Genomic DNA, 16,249 nt, shown 5'->3' with positions numbered 1-16,249 from the left:
TCAAAAAGATTAGCGGAGTGACTCAGCAAAAAATATAAAAAAACTTTTCTGAAATTTTCATTTTCCTCCCTTCAACTGGTTTCACCTGAACTTCCTCATTCCCATTCTGGTACTCACTGCGACAGATACAGGCAATCAGCCATATGAAACGCTCTCTAGACTACGGACTCTGCTACATACATCACTCTTTTCCCCCCACACCCAAAAACCTACCAGTATTTAATTTTATCGACATAAACTCCAGAAATATTTTCTTGGAACCCTTCAGCCACCCGAAATTAGATACCTAAGAGCCAAACCCTCCGTATTATATCACCATCCACAATAGAACCATGAGTGGGCTATCGGAGCCGAAGTCGCCACTGGAGGTGGTCGAGATTCTTTCTGACGAGGAAGAGGGACACACCTACAGAAATTCCGGCGGGAGGCGACAGAGCGCCATAGAGATTATTAGCGATGTTTCAGATATCGAAGCAAGCGATAACGACTTGGAGATCGTTTCAGAAGTAGTGAATGCTGACAGATCAAGAACTCTTGGTGCAAGCGAACCTCCTGGCAGCGCAAACGGTCTCTTTGTCCCAGAAGATGAGTCGGATAACGCTGATGATGGAGAGGTGGAGATCACCGGCCATAACCAAATCCCACTACCGACGTTAGAATTTCTCATCTCCGAGGCGTTTCATGATATCAACGATGAGGCCCAGTCTCGGGCTTCGCCTGTAGTAGTCCAGACGCCACCTCCAAGACGTCGTCAGCGTCCAAACCCTTCCACATTCTTACGTAATCTACGGCGCCGACACAATAATGCAAGAGAGGCGGGGCAACCTCATTTCCAGTTTGGATATCCTCGAGGGGGCTACGGATATGCCTTGCATGCGAACATGCCATTCTTTTCACAGCCAGACCAAGGTGTCACTGCTAATGTCATGGAGGCTATCCGGCGGTCAGAGGAGCGTGAAATGGACCAAAAGCAAGAAAAAGAAGACAAAATCAACCTCAAAACCCTTGAGAAGAAAAAGGAGGCGGTCAGCAACATCAGTGAAGGCTATACAAGTACTATATCTGCGACAGATGATTTTGTTTGCGAGCTATGTGCGGTGGTGCTAGGCGAGGGAATCCCTGCGGACTTCAAGCCCGATCCAAAGTTTGATGATAATATTGACGAACATGCAGCGAAACTCCGAACCAATGCCCCTTGGTTTTGCATCAGACAATGCTTCGAGGCTGACATCGAGCTTCTGCGGCGTGTGTTTGCGGCAAAATGTGGTCATGTATTCTGCGGGCGGTGCATCAAAAACATAGGTAGTCGCCCTACACTCAAGGGACGCAAAAAGAAAGAGCAAGCAAGCATTTTAGACCCGCGGGTCAGTGCTCCAAGAAAATGTCCGGTTAAAAATTGCGGTGCTAACTTCATGGGAAAGAAAACGTTCACGGAGTTATACTTATGATACTGGTTATCAAAGAAGAAACTTAATACTTTTGATGCTGTGGCTCTGCTCCAGTTTGTAGATAATAAAAAGGTCGTGTTGAAAACTGTTCTATGAAAAGGTAATGTTGAATTGAAATACTTAATAGACATGAAACGTTTTGCCCGTGCTCAATCCACCCTGGCCTCCGATAATGTTAATGGCTTGATGTTGTTCGAGAAAATGGACGAGCCAGACTTGAAACGGTTTATCTTCTTCAATTTTTCCCTCACCACCATCACAGGCACAGACGATTTAGTCACCAAGTAATTGGACAAAGAGCCTAACAAGACACCTTTAATGGCACTCAGACCCTTCGAGCCTACAACAACAAGAGTTGGCTGTAAGCTGTCTATGCACTCCAAGATCAAGTGTCTTGGGATGGGATGGTGGATGATTTCAATGACAATATGGATCTGCAACTTGGTCAATTTCAACAAGCTGAGAACTTGTTGCTTGGCCCGGTTAAGCATATTAAGTCTGGCCGACTCTCGGGCGCTTTCATTGAGGGTATTACCTTTCAAGTGATGGTTGTTATCGTTTTCCTCAATCACACAGACGATGAAGAGGACTGAGCCATCTACCAAGACGGTACCCAAGGACCATTCTAGAGCAAAGATTGATTCGGGACTAAAGTCCATACAGAGCAAGAACATCTTGGGTTTCATCAGCGGATTGATAAGCTGGAAAAAGTTTCCTCTGGTGATGGTCTGGATTACCCTCGACTGAGAAATGTTAGAGTCAACCTCGCCTTCCTTGATGGTCTCATTAAGCTTGCATGCAAATTCGGAGTCCAACTTGTCCTCCACAGCAGAGGTGTACGGAATCATGAACTCCTCCTGGGTCCCATCGACGTTGACACTCTCTTCTGCAGCGGCCTTTCTCTGGGCACTGGTGGTGTGGCTACGCAAGGTCTCGTTCTCCTGGTCAATGATTTTCCGGCGGTAGGCCTGGTATGTCTCGAGTTTCTGGCGACGGGCGTCGGCATCCTGGTCAGAGTTATTGAGATCGAGCTTATCCTGACCAGTGAGAGCATGCTTATTCTCCGATAACTTGGCCACAATGTCGTTGTCCACCAGGCTGCCTATGTTGCGAGCATTGGCCACGGCACGTTCAGTCGCCGTGAGCTCTTCAAGCTTCTTAATCGTCTGGTCGTCATTGAGATTGGAGTTCTCCAAGATAGATGACACCTCGGTCATCTTCTCGTCATGGCATGCATAGTTGGGGAGAATGTTGCCCGCAGCATTGTATTGAAACTTCTCTCCCTCGTCGTCGTCACTGATATGTTCTTCCTCGCTGACCTCTTCGTCCCAGAACTTCGACCCCTCGTCATGTTCGGCGTCGGGGTCCTTCAATCGCTTCAGCGGGTCCTGATTGGTGATGGACCACTTCGTATCTTTGTTCATGTCGTCCATCAGCGCGGATGACGAGCGCGAATTGTTGCCCGAGGGCGACCGGGACCGGCCACGGTTTGACATTGATTTCTGGATGATGGACAACTTCTCGGCCTCCAACTTCAGCTGGCGGCTGGCCATTGTGTGTGTGTGCTGTTAGGGAAGTGAGGAGTGGGGTGTGACTGGAATCAGTGCTTGAAATGGAAGGGGGGTTTGGCGGGTGGAAACGTGGGAATTGGAAGGTAGCTATATATTTCTTGGTGCGGAATAGGTTGTGAGGAATGAGAGGCTGTGAGTGTCTGCAGGAGACGAGGCTGACGGGGTGGTGGGAAGTGAACGTTTGATGAAACGGCGGGGGATTTTTTGGAAAGACGGGTTTTTGTTTGAGAAATTTAGGTTTTAGGTAGGTGATTGATATTTTGAGGAATTTTTTTTTTGTTTTAATGGTTGTTGTTCGTTTGTAGTATGGTCATGGTGCTTTGTGTGTGAAGATAAGAGGTGGATGATGGGGGGTTCCTAACTTCTTGATATCTTGATTTTTCTAATTTTTATTTTTGCTTTCCTTATTCAATTTCATTGAAAGCGTTAACAGTATCCTACTACAAAATTCTGTCTTTGTTGTGTCCGTTTCGTATATCTAGTTCGTTTACTTCATTATGTGATGCTTACTCGGTATCGCTTTCGTCATTGAACTCCAAGAGAACAGTGTCTCCAGACTTAAGCTCTCCAAACTCCTCTATGCTTGTCGAAGAAATAGGAAGGATGCACTTAGGGACAGGCCGAAACAACTGGAATGAAAATGAAATGTTATTCATGTAATCCTCGTAGTCAATTTCCCGGGCCTCTGCCTCAAGCTCACCTTCGAGCATTTGCAATTCTGCAAATAAATAAACTTCACATATACTGGAATCTTTCAGGAATTTCTGAATGATTCTCTTGCCGTCGGGCAATTTTATGGCCACCCGCACAGAGTTGGAGGCAGTGGCTTCTGCTGCCTTCTCTGCGAAATGCTCGCATTGTATAAGATGCTTAAGATAAGCCAATTTCCTGCTCGCGAGCTCCGCTTTACAGGCCTCGGCTTCTTTTTTCAATTCCTTCTCTTGTTTTTTAATTTTGTCACTCTCAAGTGATTCGAGGTAGGCCTCGTCTTGCTTCTCTTTCAAAAGGCGACTAAACTCCATCTCCTGTTTGTCATACCTCTTGGATACCAATTGTGGACTGTATTCGGAAAAAGATCTCTTGACGGCTTTGAGTACTTTTGTCACAAGAAGGGCGCGTTCCTCATCATCACCAAAATAGCAATTGGCCTTGTAAATTAGCGACATAGAAGACATTACCCCTGGGTCTCGGGACACGTTTGCAGCAGCAAAGATGTAGGGCAATTTACGGTAACGATACATTTGTGCCACTTCCAAAGCTTCGGGGCTTTGGTCAACGTTGGCTAGGTATATGCGACAATCCTTAAACTCACCGGAAGTCTTATTGAACAATTCTTGGAACGTCGGGTTCTTTAAAAGCATACGCATCATCTCCACAGAATTGTTGTCGACAAGGACTGTCAACAAAAAAGAATACTCTTTTTGACAATGCTCGTGACTCTCATTGAAGTTCAGGGTGGCTATGTCAAACTGCGCCAAGCTGTCGTTATCATTAATGTCTTCTACAAGCGCGTAAGATTCGTCGTACTTGGTGTAATCAAATTTCGCCGGCAATGAATTGTACGTGGGTCCATCGAAGCGGAAAATGTAGCGTAGGGCAGCTAGGATCAATGTAAGGGTCTTTGGGATTATGAGCAACACCAACCACCACACTGGGGTTTTCTTCGGCGAAGCGGCAGCATTTTGTTTTTCGGACAATTCCTTCTTTTCGGATAGTTCTCGTTGTGCGCGGTAAGCTGCCATATCTGCGGTCCACCGGTTTGGGATTCTGGATGCCTTCATAAGTTTCGGAAAGAGATGATTCATGACAAATTCATTCTGCAAGTTTCTGTGCACAGCAGCACCCTCAAACCGATCGACCCCCAGGGCGAACGGCTGCAGAGACTGAATAAACTCGGGGGCTGGATCTTGCTCTGGAGCCGGGGTTGGTAAATCTAGACCTCGCTCGAAGAACGCCAACACCGCATTGTTTAAGTTGAAGTCGTGATGCGTTAAAAGGGCAATGGCCTTGGCGAGATGCTCTTCGTCTGCAGGGAGATCTGTGATGGCCACGAATTCGTTGACGGTGTCTTGTTGAGGGACCGGAAGAGAATCCATGATTGGGGATGAATGTTGGGGAAGAATAGATAGAGCGAGAAAGGATAGGTGTATCGAAGAATCGGAAGGGAAAGTTTTATATGAGATTTATAGATTAAGAATATTGATTTTATGTGAGGCTGCGCTTTTCTTTCTCGTCATTTTTTTAATACAACTGATCTGATCTCCAACTCTGTTCATTTGAGTTCTTATCAGATGGTTGGGGACTTGATTGGACCCGAGTCCGAAGAGATAGGTCGATGCTAAATCCAGGATGGAAATGGATCCTTTTCGTCAATAAATGCTCTCCGGTTGGGTTTGAATAAGTATGAGTTGAATTTTACAGCTACGTGTGTTCCTACTTTTCGGACTGTAAAAGTGTAAAACTCTGGAAACTGACAATTGGTCATAAGTTCTAAAATACACATTGAAAGTTTCAAAAGAAAAAAGAGTCACAAAAAGAAAAAAATACATCAAATTCTTAGGAGCCAAAACATTGATAAGCATCCCAAAAAATTGTGAGCGAGTACATAGGGTATAATTCTTCGTAGGTTAGATCAGTAGAAGCAATATGAGAGAAGAGTGTCACAAACACTCATGCCTCCAATAAATATATGGGATTCATTAATCAAAGCACGAAAGATAAACCCTCTCTTTTAATCCACCAACTGCATTTTGTTAGTAATTCTCGGTCCCTGGGTAGTGGTACCACCAACCAAAGACCGCCCTAGATCACCCAAAAAAATGAAAAGAGCTCTAGACAGACTACAAACAATGAAACACAAAGCACTCTTAGCCCATCTATTTCCGGTCCACTAACAAAAACGTCACAGCGGAAGAACTCACTCCAAAAAGAAATCCTCTGTCAATAATAATCCATGATTATCCGGCACACCATCTCCAGCCGTTGCGATTTACCCGTCATGGCATGTGAACCATGGCTGCAAATCGCGCCCATGGAACGCTCCACATCGAAACCTGGAAAATTCTTCTCGGCAGTGTTGTTCCGACATCACCCACATCGCTTCCAAAAATATCCATGCGCCCCCCACTTGGCGGTACCTGGACCCCGTTGGTTCGCAATTTTCCGATTGCATGCATGCAACATAGTGTCTTCGGACTCCATTAGCACGTTCATCGCACTGCGATAGCACCGGTATCGGCCCTGATACATGTATTTTGGCTTTAAGAGGCAAAGAAAGTAGAAAAGAAAATCATTTTCTTTGAATAATCAAATTAAAATTACACAAAGTATATTCTTATCTGGTTCATCTCTCGTCAACGCTTGTTGCTCGCTGCACGTTTACGTCCCTAGATCTTTCAAGCCCCAGCAACTGTCTGCATATATATCGGCCCACTGTACAGACAGTGAATCATAGGATAAAAAAGCGACAACCGTTCACCCTATCACCTTTTTTTTCTTCTTCGATAGACTTATTTATTAGACCCGTGCGTCTGCCCCGCCAACGCACTACTCAAAACATTTTCATATCCTTAATTCGTCCCCCCCATTTGTGGGTATAGGTCCTATTCATTAAAAGAACGTGCAAATGTCTAGATTCGCTAACATCTTCAAGTCGACGTTTGTACGTGCAACCTTGGGTGCTACCGGTGCGGCTGCTGCCACAGTGGTGTACTTGGATTTCATCAGACCTCCAGCGCAACCCCAAATCAAAAACTCCTACACGCCGTTGGCCAAAACAGCTCCAGCTCCTCCATCGCGTGATGAACTCATGAAGCGTTTGAAGGAGACAGACAAGTATGACATGTTGATCATCGGTGGTGGTGCTACCGGTACCGGAACTGCTTTGGATGCGGCCACTCGTGGTCTCAACGTGTGCTTGGTTGAAAAGAACGACTTCGCTTCTGGTACCTCGTCTAAGTCCACCAAGATGGCCCACGGTGGTGTGCGTTACTTGGAGAAGGCCATTTTCCAGATGTCCAAGGATCAGCTTGATTTGGTCATCGAGGCCTTGAACGAGCGTGGTAACATGCTCCGCACAGCTCCTCATTTGTGTTCCGTTTTGCCCATCATGATCCCTGTCTACAAGTGGTGGCAGGTGCCATACTTCTTCATCGGCTGTAAGATGTACGACTGGTTCGCCGGCTACCAAAACTTGCGTAGCTCTACCATCTTCTCTCGTGAAACCACCTGTGCTCTTGCCCCAATGATGGACAGTACCAACTTGAAGGCCTCCTGTGTCTACCATGACGGTAGTTTCAATGACTCTAGAATGAACGCTGCTTTGGCTGTCACTGCCATCGAGAAGGGCGCTACCGTTTTGAACTACGTCGAGGTCAAGCAACTCATCAAGGAAAACGGTAAGTTGATTGGTGCCTTGGCAGTTGACCGTGAAACTGGTGAGGAGATTGTCGTCAAGGCTACTGCCACTGTTAATGCTACTGGTCCATTCGCTGATAAGATTTTGGAGATGGACGAGGATCCAAAGGGTTTGCCTCCAAAGACTCCTCAGCCCCCTCGCATGGTTGTTCCATCTTCTGGTGTCCATGTTGTGCTTCCTGAGTACTATGGTCCTCAGGGTATGGGACTTTTGGACCCTGCTACTTCTGACGGTAGAGTCATGTTCTTCTTGCCTTGGCAAGGAAAGGTCTTGGCTGGTACCACCGATACTCCATTGAAGTCTGTCCCTGAAAACCCAGTTCCTCTCGAGGAAGAGATCCAAGACATCTTGCATGAGATGCAAAAGTACATTGCTTTCCCAATCGACAGAGAGGACGTTTTGTCCGCCTGGTCTGGTATCCGTCCCTTGGCTCGTGACCCATCTAAATTGCCTAAGGGTAAGGAGGCCAACGGCACTCAAGGCTTGGTTCGTTCTCACTTGATCACCCAGTCTGAGACCGGTTTGGTTACCATTTCCGGTGGTAAGTGGACTACTTACAGAGAGATGGCCCAAGAGACCGTTGACACTGTTGTGAAGAACTTCAAATTTGACCATCCTATTGGCCCATGCAAGACCAACGAGCTCATCCTTGTTGGTGGTGATGACTACTCCAAGAACTATTCCGCTAGATTGATTCACGAGTACAAGATTCCATTGAAGTTGGCTAAGCACTTGAGTCACAACTACGGATCCAGATCCTCCATCATTTTGGAGCTCTACCAAGAGTCCGATCAGAACAAGTTGCCAGTCACATTGGCTACCGATTCTACATTCGAGCCCTCTGAAGACGAGGCTTCCAAGGGTAACAAGTTGTCCTACCAATCTTTCGACCAACCATTCACCATTGCTGAGTTGAAATATTCCATGAAGTACGAATATGCCAGAACCCCTCTCGACTTCTTGGCCAGAAGAACCAGATTGGCCTTCTTGGATGCTAGAGAAGCATTGAGTGCTGTCGACGGTGTCGTCGATATCATGAGAGCCGAGTTGAACTGGGATAACGCCACTGCCAAGAAGATGGCCAAGGAAGCCAAAAGCTACATTGGCCTGATGGGTATTTCGTCAAAGAAGTTCGATGTTGAGGACTTCGTCATTCAGTAAATGCCCTCATGCCATAATGATCTTGCAAGTAGAAAGGCATTTCTGTATTTAAAATTTGTTTTTACGGATGGCATAGCCATCATGTTGATAGAATAAATCCATGTTTCTATGTTTTATTAGATTATGTATCAAGCCCCATCTGAAACTTCACCTGTCCTGTACCCTGACCCCCGCGTTTCAGACTGGGGTATATCTGCAAGTCCGATTCAGCGTGCCGGAATATCTTCCATATATATCCTCAAGGTAATTAGTAAGAACCTACCCCTATCAGCGAAAAAATGCCAGAACTTGAAGTAAATTTTCTTCTTTTTGATCTAGACGGTACTTTGGTAAACTCGACGCCGGCCGTCGAAAAGACCTGGTCCGATACTGTCACAGTGCACAATGAAAAATATCCCGAAAGTCAGATAGATTTGGACGAATTCTTGCACCAAACACACGGGTCTCGAACTGTTGAAACTTTTCGAAAATGGTTTCCTTATCGTCCGGCCGAACAAAGTGACATCGCCATGTTTGAGCAAGGTATTGTGACTAATTATGGGTCTTGGGCGAAAGAAGTGGATGGAGCATCTCGACTTTTGACCAGTCTCACTGAAGAATTCCATGACAATTGGGCAATTGTAACATCTGGCACCACCGCATTGGCAACTGGCTGGATCAAGACGTTGTTTGGGGAGGAGTATCAGCCCTCAGTGTTCATTACAGCTGACTTGGTCGGGAAGGGGAAGCCAGACCCTGAAGGGTATAGAAAGGCTTTCGAATTATTGAGGCTACAGAGCAAATTCGGTGAGGACGCGACTGCAGTTGTTTTCGAAGATGCTCCAACCGGCATTGCGGCGGGAGTGGCAGCCGGGTTTCCTGTCATTGGATTGGCAACTACATTCCTGAAAGAGAAATTGTTGGCAGCAGGAGCATCATACGTCATAGAGGATCTCACTGGTATCAAGTTGTCTAGGGTGAACGACCGCGTTCTTATATCTTTCTAAATATAAGGGCCAGAGATAGAACAGATTCAAAATTAAGGGACAGAGAGCATGTCTCCATATCATTCTAGAATTCTTTTCATTTTTTAAATGCTATACATCAATCTAAAGCTCCAATTGGTCAAACTTCTCGCTGATCTTGTTTTCAATAGCCTTCTTCTTCTCAGTAGCACGCTTCTTCTCAGGATCGACGAACCGATCAGTATCTTTGCGGGCATTATTTCCGTAACTAGTGCCGTCATACTCAGAGGCATCGGATCGGCTGTATTTCAGCTGATACTCTGTGCTTGGCTCTCTCAAAAGACTCTTGACATTTGGATTTCCGACAAGTTGATCGTGGAGGCCAAAGCCGAAGAGCCATTTCATGTGTAACAATCTAAAGTATAGGAACCAACTGTTGATAGGTAAGAACTTGGATCTGGACAACTTAATCTGTGTAGAGCTGACAGATCCTGCTAAAAGTTCAATACCAGTCTGTGTGCGTTTATAGATCTCGGTACGCTTCTCAGCATCGGTGTAGTTTTGAATAGTGTTAGCCACTTCTTTGAAGGTTGAGCTCTTGTTTTTCTCCTTCTTTCCAATTTTCTTGGATGACACGTTTGCAAGTCTGTTGAGGATATTCAAGATAGATTCCTGTTCATAGACTGGTGCATTGTAGTTGAATTCTTCGTCATCCTCGTCATCTTCAGAGTTCTCCTCGTAAGTGTAGAGCTCATAACATAATGCCAAAACTTTTGCTGCGGCCTTGGAGAGCTCTGGAATCATATCATTATCGATGATCTCAATGACCTCGGTCGCTATGTGAGTCAATAAGTCGTTAAGGTAGTCGCCCTTTTGGAGCAAAGTAATCAAAACAGCGACACCATGAAGGGAAGCCACAGCGATAGCAGCCTCAGCCTGCGCACTGGCCTCCTGTTCGCTGACAAGAAGTTTGTCGTCACTTTCATGCATGAGAGTCGAGTACTCACGATCACCGGTTTTCAATTGAGTCTTCAAAGTTACAGCGCTTTGCACAAAACCACTGGCATATTCCATCATCCATTTGACCTTATCGTCGATACCGAATGCGGAAGTGTCACCATAGAGTGCCAACAACAAGCCACAGTATCCAGTGATGACATTGGCCTTGTTTTCATTGGTGATGTAAGAATTATGCGAGTCGGTGAATAAGGTTTCAATGCTAGCTAGGAAGTCTGTGCTGACAATCTCACCAAAGTCATCCAAGTCACTAACGAGCAAACTAATACATGAACGATATAACAAAATGAACTCCGTGCTGGATCTATAATCACTTGCAGACAAAATTTTCACCAAGTCCAGCACATCTTCCTCAGTAACTACACCAGTGGACTCACTGTTACTGACATAGACAGGTTTAGTCACAATGAGCTTGTACAATTGAGCCAAGAGCATCTCACGCGACAGCGAAGAAACCTCGCTTCTTGGATGCTGCAACGAATTGATGATGTCTACGATTGTGGTATGGTCAGATTGGATTCTATTCTTGTTCATGGCAACTGCATGACTCTGGCGGTAATCCTGCGAGTTTGCCACCATTGAGTCTCGGTTTTCGGTGTCCTCGAGTTCGCTCTGAAGCAAAAGTGCTTGAAGCGACTCGAGTTTCTTCAGAAGAAGCTCTTCAAGGGACAGAAAATTGACATCTAGAGAGCCGTTTTCTTCTCCATCAGGAAGTGGGGTGTGGGCCCTGGAAATGGAACGAGAGGAGGAATTGGAGAATGTGTCGCGGAAGACTGACCGTGCGGCGACGGAAATGGGTCTTGACATGGGAAATAAGTGGTGTTTAGAGGTAGCGAGTAAGAGTCACCAAGTATATAATGACCCCAGAAAACGGGAGGACGGGTGCAGGAGCAATCTTCTGGAAGGCGCCAGAGAACCCTAGTGGAAAAGGTAAAAATGAAAAAAAAAGTAGATACAGAAGGAAGTGGTTGATTGAAATACAGTCGAAGTTTTGAAAATTATAGGTGCTAGATTTTCGGGTACCTTGTTTTGATGGAATGGAGATGCTTTCATAGGGTATGGTGACTAAGAATTTAAGGAGATCAATTGTCACAGATCCGGTTTCATTGCGAACTGTAATTTTCTTAAATTTTCTTTCGCATTGCAGATTCTTTTCTGGATATTCAAGGAGTGAAAAGAAGGTTAATAGGGTCATTTTTAAGTAAGAGGAACACCTTGTGGGAGTATCTTTGCTCAGACACTTGGAGCAATAGTACCGGTGGCATCAAATTTTTCAGCAAATGAGCAGGAACTGCAAACAGAGAAACGGCCAATTTCATTGATTCTCTTCTATTTAATCACAAATTTTGTACACAATGCCTCAAACCATCTAAAAGGCCACCTCTGCGGGAAGCACATAAACCTTCTCTCCGTTCTTCCTCACCGTCTCATTGTCAACGTCGCGTGGTAATGACTTGCGCATATCGAATGCATCATCGTCATCGCTGAGCTTGTTTCGATCGGTGGGATACGTGGAGCCGTAGTATCCAACGACTCGTCGATACACTGAGTAGCCCAATTTCTCATACAAGATGCGTGCGGTTGTATTGGTGACCTTCACAAACAAATCTACAAAAAGGGTCTCGTGTGGAGCCACCGCCGTGATGTTCTCCAAACGACTGCAAAGATCAGATGCAAGATGAATCCGGCGGTAGTTGCGGCTAACCGTCACGGCCGTAATATGTGTATGCCACTCCTTTTTCAATAGGCTTCCCTCGGTTTTTCCCATCATGTATCCACTTATTTGGTGACCAGTGGGACTAGAGGCATCTTCCTCCACAGATTTGAAAAAAAGATCAGGCCAATCACAGAGGTACGAGAGATAGAACAGCGGGTTGAAGTTTTCAGTGAATGGATCCAAGTTGACCGTGTTGAGGTGAAATAGATCCTCCATTTTGAATGGTTTGATTGACGTCATGATGAACGAGATGCGAGGGGAGGAAAAGATGACAAAAATGCAAGTGTACGGAGAATGGTCCAAAATTGTCACTCAAATCGTTTCAAATGCAATTGATGGAGAGTTGTTCGAAGATCAGTAGTTTCTAGTGGAAACAAGACCTGCACTGAGACGATTTCACAGAGGAATGCTGTTGAAATACAATTTCAAGCATCGTTACCCGATTTATTCCCACAACAATGAGCAAAAGAAAATAATTCGTAGTTTTTCTATAATGTATATTGATTTTGTGAAATAGTATTTCTGTTTAACATTTTCCATTGCTCGGTAATCCGTTCTTGATCCAGCAGTACCTAGATGGAAGCGATTGAAAACAAATGACAAAGGAAGACACAGAAAAATCAAAACAAACTCTACCAAAAAAAATACAATCAACCTACCTAAATTGATCCTACCTCCAAATAATTCTCCGATGTACTCTCTCTAAGCTTACACTCCAATCACGTGACCCACACTATCAAAAATTTCACCCTCAACGGTTTGCTAATTCTACATCAACATCAAAATGTACGGCGGACCCGGTGCTCAACCTACCAAGGAACAAAGAAGATTGCAGGAGCAGCAAGCTATGGACACTTTAAAGGTTGCTGGCTTCATGGCCGGTGCCTTGTGGTTGACCCCAATCGTGTACCATTACATCAAGAGACAGTTCTAAGCCGTCTGGACGCATTTGTATATATTGTAAATTGAAATTTCGCCCACGGGGTTTGAAATGATCAATAAATGTCCTTTGTGTAAATCTTGTGGCGTTTGTAGAACATGTTGGCTAGAGTTGTGGTGTAGTTGTTGTGGGTTTAGTTCATGCTATCGTTTACTCTCTATAATACAGTGCTGAGATCACTCTTCCTCTTCCATCTCCATTAAATCCTCTCTGAGTTTACTGATCTTCACCACAAGGTTGTTGAAGTTGTGTCTTTCACCGATTCGAGTGGCTGCAAGAAGCGCCTTGTCATTCTTGATAAGCTTGACAATGCTAAACGCTTTGTTGAGTCGACTGCTCTGACAAGCACTATTGAAGAGTTTAAGAAGCGACTTGTCGAAGGCAACGCTGAAACCGCTCAATTTTTCCATTTGATCGTCCTCATTGTCGAGGTCGGCTAGCGAGGAGCTTAAGAGTTTTCCAAAGGTCGACGCGCGCAAGAATTCTTCCTCAGGATCTTCTTCTTGGATTTTGGCGAGTCTCTGCTCAAGGGCTTCTTCAGATTCATCTTCTGCAGATTGCTCGATAATGGAACGGTAGCACTTCACAGGCATCCGCGCAGGGAAATCGACCGGCAATGGAAGCGGGAAGCCTGGGTACGAGTCGCTATTTTTCAACACCAATGCGACAAACTTTTCTTCCTGAAAGCCGAGTGGCCACGTACTCCAGTTCTTTTTAGACTTGGTGAGTCCAAAGTCTGTCACAATCTCTTTGCAGTTGAGCACCGGCACCCATCTCGCATTGTTGGGCTCTCTCCAATGCGATAAAATTGTGAGTGTATCGTCATTTCCTGCAACCAAACAGGGATCGGAGTACTCATTGTAAAACAAGCCCTTGATGAGTGGCCCCTCTCCTGATCTTAAAGATAGCGGTCTCTCTTGTTGCACAAAACTGTAATCTTCGGCTACATTGATGATGGAATATGTGTAACTGTTGTGGCCCGCCTGATGAATAATGAAGATGGTATCCAAAACAGAGGCAATAGATGCCACGATTGGTGAAGTCTTCATCAAATTAATGCAAAGGCCGTAGAGGTTGAAGAATCGAAGATAACCCAAATTGGTTCCGACAACTATGAGCGATTCTCCAGCTTCAGAGTCAGCTGTGTTGGTGAGCGCAACAGATGTAAGGTACTCGCCCTTCACTAGAGGGATTTGTCTCTCCCATGAATCGTGAGTGCTCAGATGATGTCTATAGGAAATCTTGCCCTTTGGAGAAGTTTTGTCCTCCTTCTCAAATCCAGAGCATCCGAATAATATGCCTTTTTCGTTCATACAGCACAAGTCGAAGTTGTTGTAGTCAATAAAATGGTAATCTTTGTTAATGGATCTGTCAAAGAAGGACACAGTAATGCTCTTTTGTTCCTCGGCTGAGTTGGAATTGGAGACTGACCAGGAATATCCGATAGAGCTCATGAATAAATATCTCCGCTTAGAGCTCTTATTAGCCGAATTATTCGAGGATATCCATGGGGTTGACCCGGGAGAATATGGAACGATGTTGTCATTGAGAGCTGGTGGTGGAGCGGCAGCTGGATTACTCTCGAATCTGGCCTTTTTCTTGTTGGAATGGAGGAAGTCCTCAACACTTTTGTTGTAGTATTTGTAAGCGTCTTCCAAGTCATCATCTTCTTCGTCTATGATGTCTTCGTCGTCTAAAGCGTGTTTTTTGCCGTTCGAAGTGGGCTGCGCCAATTCAGCATCAGAATCCTCAGCTTCATCAATAAATAACAGCTCCACTTCTTTGCTGACGACTGGCTCATCTTGGAAACTCACCTGGACTGAGTAAAGTTCACCTGAGGTAGCACCAAAGTAAATTGAGTTCTTGGTCCAGGCTATATTAGTGGGTGTTCCTTCAATGCTATTATCTCTCAGGGAAGAGAGTTTGCGGCCATCTTTGACCAGAAAAAAGTCGACATTTCCACCATGATACAAGAAGGAGACTTGAGATGTAGAGGGAGAAACAGCCAAAGAAGCTAACTTCTCAGAAAGCAGTATTTCAGTCAAATGCGACCAGTCAGAACGCAGGAAAGTCTTGACAGATCCACTTCTCGTGGGAACAAGTAACTGTTCTCCGTTCAGGACCCATGCACATTTGGCACAGGCATCATTGGACGCTTCTATGGCAGGCAAAGTGCCAGAAATAACATGGATTGGAACAGGCTTTTCGTTTATCACCGAAAATATGTGCACTTCACCGTTATCCAAACTGACGGCTACAACCTCTCCCGAAGGATTGTAAGCTAGACCCACTGGGCGCGCCAGAAGACTCACCTCCGTTGTTTGATTCAGGTTCATGTGATCGACTACAGTCATAAATGGTTTGTCTCCACCACAGATGCTTCTTTTACCCTCATTAATGAACACCACATCTCTTAGTGGAAAGTCACTTTTATAGATAGTTTCATACGATTCATCACCTCTAGCAACTGCAGCGACTTTTAGAAGAGACAATTCACCTGAAGACGTGGCAATCAACAATTTCTCACCATTGGCTGCCATTGCAGTGACATTTTCAGGGATATCAATGGAGGTGGGTTCTGTATCAGCGTCTGGATCGAACACTTTGACAAGTCCTCCACTATTTCCACCTATGAGCCGGCCAGTATACTCATTGTAGTGCACAAAGGTGTTTCCATCAAGGAATGCCGCGATTCTGGTGGCCATTCTTTTGTTGTTGGAGGTTTTTGTAGATTGAAATTGATCCTGATTTGGTGCTAGATGTAGGACGCGGTAGAGACGAGTCAGTCACGTGCACAAGAGAGAAGAGAGATAACCAGACAAATAATATATTTCGTTTCCATTTTGCTTAACTACTTGAGATACAGTTTAGAATTTGCATTTGATTTGAGTGTTACGAGTGTTTGAAAGTATCAGGACCAACTATTACGGTGAGACGGACGAAACAAAGCTATCGGAGATCATAGTGAATTAAAGCAAGTTCCTTCGCAGAATACAAAATCAAATAGTTCAACAGTATTAAGTAATTACTTTTG

At 45.0% G+C, this 16,249-nt stretch overlaps 9 protein-coding genes across 9 annotated transcripts; 4 read left to right on the top strand and 5 right to left on the bottom strand.

The window, feature by feature from the left end:
* Nucleotides 1–332: 332 nt before the first annotated feature.
* On the top strand, nucleotides 333–1,448 carry PUMCH_003725 (uncharacterized protein; the record flags this gene model as incomplete). Its single annotated transcript, XM_063022683.1, has 1 exon — nucleotides 333–1,448. The coding sequence occupies one exon, from the start codon at nucleotides 333–335 to the stop codon at nucleotides 1,446–1,448; it is 1,116 nt and encodes a 371-aa protein (XP_062878753.1).
* Nucleotides 1,449–1,597: 149 nt separating this feature from the next.
* PUMCH_003724 (uncharacterized protein) lies at nucleotides 1,598–3,001 on the bottom strand (the record flags this gene model as incomplete). The annotated part of the gene is made up of 1 exon (XM_063022682.1): nucleotides 1,598–3,001. The coding sequence occupies one exon, from the start codon at nucleotides 2,999–3,001 to the stop codon at nucleotides 1,598–1,600; it is 1,404 nt and encodes a 467-aa protein (XP_062878752.1).
* A 524-nt stretch (nucleotides 3,002–3,525) lies between these two features.
* Nucleotides 3,526–5,115, bottom strand: PUMCH_003723 (uncharacterized protein; the record flags this gene model as incomplete). Its single annotated transcript, XM_063022681.1, has 1 exon — nucleotides 3,526–5,115. The coding sequence occupies one exon, from the start codon at nucleotides 5,113–5,115 to the stop codon at nucleotides 3,526–3,528; it is 1,590 nt and encodes a 529-aa protein (XP_062878751.1).
* Nucleotides 5,116–6,644: 1,529 nt separating this feature from the next.
* PUMCH_003722 (uncharacterized protein) lies at nucleotides 6,645–8,597 on the top strand (the record flags this gene model as incomplete). The annotated part of the gene is made up of 1 exon (XM_063022680.1): nucleotides 6,645–8,597. One exon carries the CDS (start codon nucleotides 6,645–6,647, stop codon nucleotides 8,595–8,597), a length of 1,953 nt encoding a protein of 650 aa, XP_062878750.1.
* Nucleotides 8,598–8,875: 278 nt separating this feature from the next.
* On the top strand, nucleotides 8,876–9,583 carry PUMCH_003721 (uncharacterized protein; the record flags this gene model as incomplete). The annotated part of the gene is made up of 1 exon (XM_063022679.1): nucleotides 8,876–9,583. One exon carries the CDS (start codon nucleotides 8,876–8,878, stop codon nucleotides 9,581–9,583), a length of 708 nt encoding a protein of 235 aa, XP_062878749.1.
* A 102-nt stretch (nucleotides 9,584–9,685) lies between these two features.
* Nucleotides 9,686–11,365, bottom strand: PUMCH_003720 (uncharacterized protein; the record flags this gene model as incomplete). The annotated part of the gene is made up of 1 exon (XM_063022678.1): nucleotides 9,686–11,365. The coding sequence occupies one exon, from the start codon at nucleotides 11,363–11,365 to the stop codon at nucleotides 9,686–9,688; it is 1,680 nt and encodes a 559-aa protein (XP_062878748.1).
* Nucleotides 11,366–11,927: 562 nt separating this feature from the next.
* On the bottom strand, nucleotides 11,928–12,515 carry PUMCH_003719 (uncharacterized protein; the record flags this gene model as incomplete). The annotated part of the gene is made up of 1 exon (XM_063022677.1): nucleotides 11,928–12,515. One exon carries the CDS (start codon nucleotides 12,513–12,515, stop codon nucleotides 11,928–11,930), a length of 588 nt encoding a protein of 195 aa, XP_062878747.1.
* A 544-nt stretch (nucleotides 12,516–13,059) lies between these two features.
* On the top strand, nucleotides 13,060–13,209 carry PUMCH_003718 (uncharacterized protein; the record flags this gene model as incomplete). Its single annotated transcript, XM_063022676.1, has 1 exon — nucleotides 13,060–13,209. The coding sequence occupies one exon, from the start codon at nucleotides 13,060–13,062 to the stop codon at nucleotides 13,207–13,209; it is 150 nt and encodes a 49-aa protein (XP_062878746.1).
* A 182-nt stretch (nucleotides 13,210–13,391) lies between these two features.
* PUMCH_003717 (uncharacterized protein) lies at nucleotides 13,392–15,920 on the bottom strand (the record flags this gene model as incomplete). The annotated part of the gene is made up of 1 exon (XM_063022675.1): nucleotides 13,392–15,920. One exon carries the CDS (start codon nucleotides 15,918–15,920, stop codon nucleotides 13,392–13,394), a length of 2,529 nt encoding a protein of 842 aa, XP_062878745.1.
* Nucleotides 15,921–16,249: the final 329 nt, after the last annotated feature.

The sequence above is a fragment of the Australozyma saopauloensis genome, chromosome 4, assembly GCF_035610405.1.
Source record: "Australozyma saopauloensis chromosome 4, complete sequence".
In the NCBI taxonomy this organism is placed as follows: domain Eukaryota; kingdom Fungi; phylum Ascomycota; class Pichiomycetes; order Serinales; family Metschnikowiaceae; genus Australozyma; species Australozyma saopauloensis.
This window is presented reverse-complemented; position numbering and strand designations above follow the sequence as displayed.